Source organism: Arachis hypogaea, chromosome 4 (assembly GCF_003086295.3).
Source record: "Arachis hypogaea cultivar Tifrunner chromosome 4, arahy.Tifrunner.gnm2.J5K5, whole genome shotgun sequence".
Lineage (NCBI taxonomy): Eukaryota > Viridiplantae > Streptophyta > Magnoliopsida > Fabales > Fabaceae > Arachis > Arachis hypogaea.
In genome coordinates this window covers 101041805-101052364 of record NC_092039.1, presented here as the reverse complement: position 1 = coordinate 101052364, position 10560 = coordinate 101041805, and the positions used below count along the sequence as shown (strand labels likewise).

Sequence of the window (10560 nt, the reverse complement as noted above, 5' to 3'; positions counted from 1 at the left end):
AATTAAATCTTCAAGTTGTGATTCACACATACCTGAATAGTAACCATGGTGTGGAAGCCTCGAAAAAAGATCCTGCTCTTTGATGCACAATCTTATAAAAGCATAAATAGATCTTAGAGAGCCAAGTTGACTTTGTTAGATTTTTTTGTACACCTATTTATATTGTTTTCCTGTAATTGTTTACAAAGTATCCTATGGTAGAGAAAAGTTTTGGAAGCTATTGACAGGAAATCACAGGAAAAGTGATATTTTGCTGGTATAGCTTTACGGCCTTCTCTGCACAACGTCCCAATTATACTGCTCTGACTTGTCATGTAAAGTGATGCGAAACAAATACAAAAATAATGGAAATTTTATAGTTAAACCAAACTTTCTTTCTTTAGTCACAACATCAACTTGTAGGTATATATTTCTTTTTCATGCAATTGGCAAGTAAGAGTAGTTGAGAATAAAGTTCATATTTAGTCATGATACAGGGAAACCAAAAATCTATTCATGGCCATCCTTTGGTTTCAAATTGACTGTAGCTTGAGATGTCACAATTGTGCTATTTTAATTATGTATCAATTTAATAAATTGAAAACTATATTTTAATTTTGTTTCCTATAAGAAGTGACAATTTTTTTGTTGACAGGTTTAATAATTTAAAATGAGAACTTTCGTAAAAATATTGAACAATAAAGTGGAAAAGTTAGCCATAGCTAATATGTATGCCAAAGACTCAACTGAGACTGGTGTCATGGCTAATGTAATGACTGCTATCCTTAAGAGCGCACATTTGAAGGCAATGTTTACACAAAGCCCTCTAGGCCTTGGTTCCTTATCACTCGTTAATCTGTATGGTTATACCTTCAAGTCATGAAAAAATTATTTTATTAGGTGTAAAAGTAAAAGAATAATGTAATGAAAATTCGGAGGACATAGGTCCAAGTATGCAGTGCAGCCATAAAGGCAAGGTCTAGAGGGCCATGAGAAACTAATAATAATAAGGGATGCAAATATTTATATGTTGTTTATCAGTAAACTATAAGAACAACAATATGTGCAACTAAAGTGATGTAAACCAAATACAAAAGGAATGTAATTTTTCTAATTTAAACCCAACTTTGCTTCTTTAGGCATAACAGATACGTGTAGTTATATATATATTTCTCATGCATTTGGTAAATAACAGTAGTTGAGAATAAACTTGATATTTACTCAAGCTCTATATGCACAAAAAATCTATTCATTGGTATCCTTTGGTTTTAAATTGAGCCTAAATTCAAATGTCACACTTGTGCTATTCTAATTATCTATCTATTTAATGAACTGAATATTATATTATAATTTTTATTCCTACAACTTCACGCTAAATTTTTATTCATAGGATTAAAAGTTGAAAATTATATTTTCCCAGCAAAATTGAATTATAAGTTGGAGTGATGTGGTCATGGCTAATCTCTATAAGCTGAAGAATCAAGTATATTATGCAGGCATAAAGACAACGTGTACAGGACAGTAAGCTAACAACTTATGCAGAGTTAATATCCCCTGAACTTTATCTGTACCTTTTTAGCAAATGGAGCACTATATGATCACGGGCTAAAAGCATGGATTTAATTTATATTAGGATTGTAAAAATTCTTGTATTGCTTCCTTGATTATGATGGAGTATAACAAAATTGACCTCAACCAAAGATCATTCATACAGAAAAAAAAAGAAAATCATGATACATAGGTTGACGTTGCAAACACGATATCCATTATATAAGTTATAACATCCAAAGCAGAAAAGTACATAATATTCTAGTAGATGTGACCTACCAAAGATGCATTACCTAAATACAGCATAATCAGATTTAACATAAATTTTTTTCCACCAAAGATAACGACATAGAAATTGGAATTAATCACTAATAGCAGACTCCAAAGCTAGGATACAAAACATGCACCAAACTTAACCTTAAAACTAAGTTGATTACAAATACCAGAGGTAATCCAGACTAATCATACTATGTGGCTCCTTATAACCTTCATCAAACTTAATTCACTCTCAGATCTCGACTTCAAACCGGGTATAACGTCTCATAATACACATGCAGTGACCTAATCCTTACGTTATCTTCATACTCTACCCAATGAAGAGTCCTCCTAGTCTTTTCCATGGGAGTGTATCGACATATGTGAAAGTGTGAAACGTGTGAATCATCGACGCCATCTTCTTCAAAATGCCTCTCCTTTATTTCTATTATATCTTCATCAACAAAGATGGCAGGAGTAAAGAGAGGGGCAACGCCATTGTACATGAACAACCTTGTCCATGCTGGCTCCTCCTCAGTAACAGCAACATGCCAAATAGAGGTGCTGAATACTTCCTCGTCATGAGTAGATGAGGCAAGGCAAACCTTTTGGTTCAGGAGCATGAGCATGTAGCAATGAGCCAAAGCCTGCCGAGGAATGAAAATTTGCTGAAAAGTGTTAGATAATAAGGAGAAGCATACAATATATGGGGATCTTCTTTCATCATCGTCAACTGAGCATGTTAACCAATAAATTGATCCACCAAGTGTAACATACGTAGCATCTAAGGTTACAACATATGGTGGACATGTTATGATCACATTCCAGTTTCTTCTGAAACTTGTATAAATTGAAAGTGAGCTTGAAGGACTTTCTGATGTTTGTTTGAAAATATAAAGGATGGCATAATCCAGAGTGGATGGAAAGTACACCAAAGCATATAAATACACCAAGTCAGGCTGAAAAATATAAACAGGATCCTGGATAATTTTTGATTTTCGGCTAACAGGATTCCAAGATAGCAAGTAAGACTTCTTGCCCATTGAACTGTATCTTATGCAGAGGATCCCATTTTCAACGCCAATAATGTGGAACCATCCTTCATATGTCAGCAAAAAAGGAAAGTGAAATGGCATAGTGTAACCACTCGAAGCATCCATCCTCATAACCCAATCTACAGAGTTCATCAGAGAGGATGGATAGCAAAAATGCATCAGGAGTGAGCAGCCATGATGTTTCCACCTTTGAGCAAGTGTTGTCTGGAAGTCATAGCTGCTTAGTTTGACTCTCCAAGAGCGACAGGTGCTGCGAGCATTCAAAATGGTTGAAGCATCAGCACGGTGGAAAATGTCAAGCATAAGCTCGTCCGGGAGCTCGGGCAGGGGAATGGAAATAGGAGGAACATCACTCATTGTGTCTAAGATGCGAGGATTGCAGAAGTAAGAGATCAGGGAGGGGAAAGATATGCAGGTTAGGAAAATGTGTTTTCTCAGTGTATGACTTGTGTTTATATGCTCCGAGTATTCCTCATCATTTATAGAGGAGTTCATAGGAGTATATAATTAATGCCAAAATTACTTTACTATTTTTTATTTATATTTAGGCATCCTTAATAAATAGTACTTGAAGGAGAACTATATTGCTTAGTCCTTTATGGGTAATGTTCAAGGTTGACAAATTCAGAAGATCTCACAGTTTAAAGGGGAACAACTTCGATGGATACAAAAGTATGTGCTGCTGAAGCTGACCTCGAGGCTCGCAATGAGAAAATCCCTGGAGAGTAATTAAAGGTCAAGTAGATACAATAGGAAGAAGCTCATATGTCAGCATATGCAAAGCATGTCACAGTAAAATTAAAGCAAGTATTAAATCAAGCAACAAAGCAGGAGAACATAATCCTGCAGAAGATTCACTATTAATGCTGACTTGACTAATAAATCAAGTTTACTCAGCTGCGTGTATTCTCCATTCTAACCCCATGCTACATTTGTTTATCTAATAAAATCTCCCATTTTGGAATGAGTTAAGTCTGGATTTTAAAGTAATTTGCCCTTGCCATTTGCTTCATTTAATAAAACAAAGCAAGCCCCCAAGTTGTAATGCGACGGCAGGCAGCCAAATTTAATTGTCGAAAAGACTTGCTAGAAATGACAATAGATAATGATCATGATTTTTCCAAATCTGATTGCAGGATATTCACATCATTATCTCTGCCATTACATTGGCATAAAGGAAGCAAACAGAATGGGATCCAATATGGCAGTGGCGTTACTTCTTCTTCCCATTCCAAGTGCATTTTGATTGAGTTGCTTTAGTGATTGATTGAGCTAGCATGCGGCAAAATGCAACTCGGCTAGCTTTGCAAGGTATTAAATTGAAATTAAAATTTAAACCTCATTGATGAAATGTATTGTAAAATCTTGGAAATTTCGGTTACACATGCAAACCTAAATTATGATACATGCCACTAATTATTTTAATGAGGATGCTGTGTTCTGTAACTTGTTATTCCTAAAAGAAAAGTGCAGTTTTATACCTGTATAGTTGAAAATAGAATTTCTTTTTCCTTCATTGGCACAACAGTTGCTCAAAGTATGAGCTATGCTGCTATGCTCCCATTAAAGATTTTCCTAAATGTAAATGAATAGCTGGAATATGCAAACAATTAGTGAAGACAGAATAATTTGGATTTCTTTTGTGAACAATATCTCATTCATTGTATGTACGTAAATATAAACTGAGTAAAGAATGAGATAGGTGATTATCACTATTGATAGCTATCCTTATAGTAGAGTTTTGATATCTAAAATTGAGTTTGCATACATACAATCAATTGGTCACACGTTTGTTGCAATGACAGATTTACAATGGTTTAATTAGTATACTTTTCAATGGAGGATTGAAAAAATAATGTGAATGTGTGATAAGGAGAAAGAGTTTTGTGGCGAATGGGATAATAAATAAGATAACTTACAGCGCTTAAAAGGTTGGCACAAAGCGCTCTAGGCATTGGTTTCTTATCACCAATTAATGTATATCGTTACACCTTAGTCCCTGAAGAAAGTATTTTATTGATTGTAAAAGTAAAAGAATAGTCTTATGAAAATTCCAGGGACAAAGGTCCAGGAACACAATGCAGAAATAAGGGCAAGGTCTAGAGGGAAGTAAACCATGGCATGAGAATAATACACATTATACTGGTCCAATTTGGAAATTAAGGTAATATGAACCAAATACAAAAGTAATTTTCCTAATTTCATGTATTAAACCCAACGTGACTTCTTATGCACAACCTTAACTTGTAAATATATGCATCTTGTTCATACAGTTGGTAAGTAACAGTAGTTGAGAATAAACTTGATATCTACTCATGTTCCATATGCACAAAAAATCTATTCATGACTATCTAGTAGAAATAAAATGAGTCTAACTTAATATATCACAATTGTGCTATTCTAATGATGTATACAGAATCATGTTTTGAATATTATATTTTAATGATCATTCACACAACATGAAGCCAAATTTGTGTTGACCAATTTAAAAATTTAAAATGATATTGCCACAAAATATTGAATTATAAAATCAAATTGTTGGTCACGGTTAATCTTTTAGTTTTTGGCACAACAGTTGGTCAAACAATGAGCTATGGCCCCATTAAAGATTTTAATGAGAATAAATAATGTTGCTTGAATACCCAAACAATGAAGAGTTTTATGATAAAGGAAAAGAGTTTTCTGGCGAATGGGCTAATAAATAACATAATTTGTAATTCATAAAATCTGGGACAACATTACCAGCTGCATGTTTGCTGCAGATAATTTACCTAAGAACTTAACAAACAAAGACTCCTAAGAACTTAACAAACAAAGCAACTAAGTTGAGAAGACATTAAACATCACAAAAGGAGGAACATTCCAAGGACACACAATGTATAAACTACAAACAGTTTGAAAGGCTAAGAAAACATTAAGCTATAATGCTAACAAAAGAATTGTCTCACAACAAACTTAACCAAACCAACACTTTAACTTCCATACAAACTTTTCAATCAATCTTTTTTCTTCCGCAATTCCTCTTAAATGTTTTGTTAGCGGATGCCTGAACATCTGGAGATAGGGCTGCTGTTGCTGGGGAGTCATCAACTGCATCAGAAGAGGTTCTCTTGGCTGGAGTTTGACAGGAGCTATCACAGTTGCTCTCAACGGCAGAATCCTAAGTTTCAGACAAACTCCACAATCAGAAACTACATACTTAGCAGCCTTTTCATCACAGATAGTTATCTACATTTACCATAGGTAACAGAATGATGTGACACGCATGAACTCTTTACCTTAGACAGGGAAACTGCAGCATGTCCATTGCTATCTTCGTCTGTTTCGGCTATAGGGATATTAGGTAGCATCTGCAAACACTTCACGAAGTAAGATAAAGTTAACAATCATGTTAGCTACAACAATACAGTGAATAGCAGAGCAGAGTTTTAGGCCTTAGCATAAGATCCTACACTTACAGAAGCATCAGAAGAAGAATTGGGCACACCATAACTGGACATGAGGGACTCGTCATCCGAAAGTTTTGTGACGCTGTACACCCCTTCCACGGAATTGATATTCTTGTATGTGATGTTAAGCTTGAATAAGAACCTTTTGTCAATCATATTCTCTAGGTATTTAGGGTATGAATCTCCTTTATCGCATTTCTTTACATGGAAGACAAAAAGCAATTCACTCAGCCGCATAAACACATTCTTTATGAGGAATTTGTTTTAGCTCGAATAATTTCACTTACAGATAATTCCTTAACTTTCTCAGCAGCCTTTCCTATCATTTGCTCTGCTTCTTTGTTCCACACAATGAGGTTCAGACAACCACTTCCATCAGTCACAATTAGTTGGAGCCTATACCTGCATTAACATCTCAGCAACACATTAACCGTAACCCGTAAAGATAACTACATGCAACTACACTATATTTGCCAATTGAAGGTATAAAGCACGCATTAAGAAAATTAGCAAAATTTTCTGATCTAACAACCAACCTTAGCATAACCTTGAAGCCTACACGCCTACAATTATCACACCAATACCTATCTTTGCTTTGCACAACCTTCTTAGGACATGTCTTACACGACATATAGGACCAATCATCTTTACCAACTTCTAGAGAAACAATGGTCCCAACAATCCAACATGACGTTTCCTAACAAAAATGGTGATAAGTCAGTAATTCATTATGTATGGCTTAAGTTATCAGATTGCAAGCTCACCTCAGTGATATTAAGAACCTCTTCTATAGTGCGCACTGGTACAATGCCGGCACTGATCTCATCTCTAACTGAGTATTGAGGTTGAGCTTCCAGCTGACTAATTCGTTGTGAACAGGGAACAAAATCTGTTGCCAAGCTGTGCAAATGGCAAAAAAGTTAACGTAAGCTAATATCAATTTTAAAATCTGGAATCTAAATGTAGAATAAACCAAGTATTTGTGCCCCAATGACAAACCTTTTCTTGAAGTCAATAACCTCAGGAATGTTTGGATTGAAGTAACATGTGGACACATAGTAGGTACTTTGAATATTGACAGAATTCAAGTATATGTTGGACTTAAAGAGCTGAACCACCATTATGAAAGGCTCCCCATCATCTCGCTCGAGATGTGGAAGAACTTGATCGACCAATTCCCCAAACAGTGTACATTTAATTTTGTGCTTTCTGGAACAAAAAACAGAACACCACACACCTTAACTAATTTGTCCACTATTAGTTACTAATCACATAAAGTAGTGCATCAAAGTTATATAGTTTGTATAATATAATTACCAACCTCTGCTCAGTCATGATCTATTAGTTACTAATCACATAGGCAATGTAAGCACAATCTTATTCATGACACAACTTTTTTTTTAGTATATAAAACTCACAACATAAATCAAGTAATGGCATTTAGAATTTAGCTCATGATATATAGAAATATTTTGTTAATAAACTTTGACATAAACAAATATTAACTTGAAAAAAAAGAAAAGTGTACAGAAAGCCAATCTAGAGTATCAATTTTTTTTTTCACTTTTCAGCTTCATTGAAAAAAATAATGTTCATGTGTTACATTTCCTTCAGCTTAGTCGCCGAGATATTTTTTACGGTTGACAGAGATCATACTTCTAAACTTTTGCCTTCTAAATTGGTCACAATTTTTATCAGTACATAAAAAAAAATGAGTTGACAATAATCTAAAATCAGCACATAAAACTCATACATGCAATGTGATGAATTAGAAATACAAAACTCTTTAACTTTCTCAAAAATATCGATAAATTTAGGAGTTCAAGAACACAGTTTCTCGCAACTATACTCTATGACTCATTTGTTGTTATAAACAGCAAAGCATGAAGCTTAATAAGAATACAAACCCACAATTTAATAAGAATACAATTTGAAAAAGTATTTTTCACCAACATCTCTTATATAAAATAATCAAAATTAGAAAAATCAACCATGGTTAGAATGAATTAAACTGGGCTCTCTTACGGCTATCAACCAAGAGCACAACTTTTAAGAGTTAATGTTGAACCCAACAGATAAATTCACAAAACTTAGGTCATAGTGAAAAAAATTCAATGAATTATGACATTTACATACATCTATTACAATTCTTGCATACTATAACACCTCCCTATTTGGAGCTCCACTATTTAGTCACCGAAATGACTACTAAGATTCATCCTATTAACTAAAACTATTTTGTAGCCAGAATTGAAACAAATCCATAGAAATGGCAAATTATAGTATTAGCATATATAACACTTGCACCGAAGAGAATAAGAGGATTGAACAATTTCATTATCTATCTTCCTAAAGCAATACTTCATTTTTCAAAAAAAATAAATTGGGAAAGAAACGCAAGAAAGCAAGAAACTAAGAACCTAGAAATCAAAATTTTTTTAAAGATCTATAAACTTATTTAGAGAAAAGGATGTCTAAAAAAGAAAATTAAAAACAAAAAAGCAACAGGACTTATTTGCAAAGATTGCATTAGCTGCTAACTGATTGTGCTTACATTTCAATTTACTTAGTTTGTACACCTTAACTAATTTTTCCTTTTTCTTTAGTGCATGACCAGAGTCAACACCCAAAGTAAGCCTTAGTTTAAATGATTCAAGACTGATACTAAATTCAGAGCTGACACATATCGAAAGCAATAAACATTACTCTAGATCTTCCAACTGAAGTGTAATAAGCTTCGTTTCATCACCAGTGCGCGTAATCAGCCCTCTGACCTCCTCCTTTCCAACAACCTCTCCTATGTAATCTACATTTCACAATACATAGCGTTAAATCTAAAAGTATAACTTCCCAGTCTGATCAAAGGATGACTAAAAAAAGCTATTTCAATTAAGCTTACCAAATAATAAATTTCCGTCGGTTGGACCATTTTCATCAAGTTCATGAAACGGACGGAATTTGAATGGGTTAAAAGCAAAAGTCTCAATAGGTAGGGCTGCCACCACAGTCTTTGTATAAAAGTTAAGCTTGTACTTGTGAGGAGTTGTCCTAACCTTTCCATTGTTAAGCTTGACAATAAAATTTTGCATACTATAAACACAATGCTCCTTTATCCTATTTTTGAACAACTCCAACCCAGGCTTACAAACGGTTGCATGAATTCTATCACCCTGTAAATTGCATAAAAACAACATGAACAGAACTTATTAGTGCACACCTAAGAAAAAGCTGCAAAGTATAAGTATGAATGGAATAAATACCTTCTCATCTTGTAAAACCAACTCCAAGCTAAACACCTCATTCTTGTTCCACTGACTTGGAAACTCATACAATCGAGCAACCCCCACAACCAAAGACCAGGCAAGCTTGGTTGGATTGATATCTCCGACGAAATCCTTCCTCGCAGCCATTTGTTTGCAGCAGAAAATAATAGCGACCTCAACCTATAGCAGATAGCAGATCCAAATAACAATACACATATATATTTTCTATAAGCGTTGGGGTTCTCATATTTATACACAGCTATATTTGTCATCATGACAGTGGTGGGCGGGAGAATCTGTAATTTTTGAACACCGAACCGAGCCCGCCTAACTGGGAAGTACCAAATCGATCGCTCTATTAACCGCAAGTCGCCGGTCAGGTGTTGCAGAAGATTCTTCCTTTCCAGGACCTATCACCAAGCAAGCCGGTCACGTAAGTGCCGTTCTTGAAAGTAACAATGGTTGCCTCGTTCACTGCGTTGGAATTTCGGCGAGATGCCCTGTTGAGAGGAGGCCAGTTTCTTTTCATCAACTTGCCCTGTTTCTATAACATTTTAGTTGGTTTAGGGTTTTGGTTGTGGCATTAGTTGTCACTGTACCCGGCCCACGTGTTTACATCCGCCTTGCCTCTCATTTGAAGTGCCATCCAGGGAGTTATTTACTTTAAGTAATAAAAAACTTATTTAAAGGACCCAACCATGTCACTTTCCCTGCAACGTGTTATCACCCAAGCATATGCTTAATTGGTGGGAACACTGTGGATATACCTCGGTGACTGAACTGCTTAAGTATTATATTTAGAATAGATAATTATAAAAAAAAAATTTCCTATCTTTTGTTGGGTCTATTAGCTCTTGAAGTCAAGGTTTTGAAGTGTAGAAACATATAGATATAGACCTTTTTTGCTTAAGCTGTTGTGTAACACTGCATTTTCCTTTTTTGCCAATCACTACATAGGTTATGATTAGGATTGTATTCGGAAGTCAACAACTGCCATAAAATTGTCTGTAT

General features: G+C 34.8%; 1 protein-coding gene and 1 pseudogene across 1 annotated transcript; both read right to left on the bottom strand.

The window, feature by feature from the left end:
* Positions 1-2048: 2048 nt before the first annotated feature.
* On the bottom strand, positions 2049-3194 carry LOC112795082 (putative F-box protein At3g17480). Its single transcript, XM_025837042.1, has one exon. It carries the CDS (start codon positions 3192-3194, stop codon positions 2049-2051), a length of 1146 nt encoding a protein of 381 aa, XP_025692827.1.
* Positions 3195-5829: 2635 nt separating this feature from the next.
* On the bottom strand, positions 5830-9696 carry LOC112795081 (uncharacterized; annotated as a pseudogene).
* Positions 9697-10560: the final 864 nt, after the last annotated feature.

Coding starts and splice junctions, on each gene's coding strand:
- LOC112795082 (XM_025837042.1), bottom strand. CDS start 3,194: ATGAGTGATGTTCCTCCTATTTCCATTCCCCTGCCCGAGCTCCCGGAC.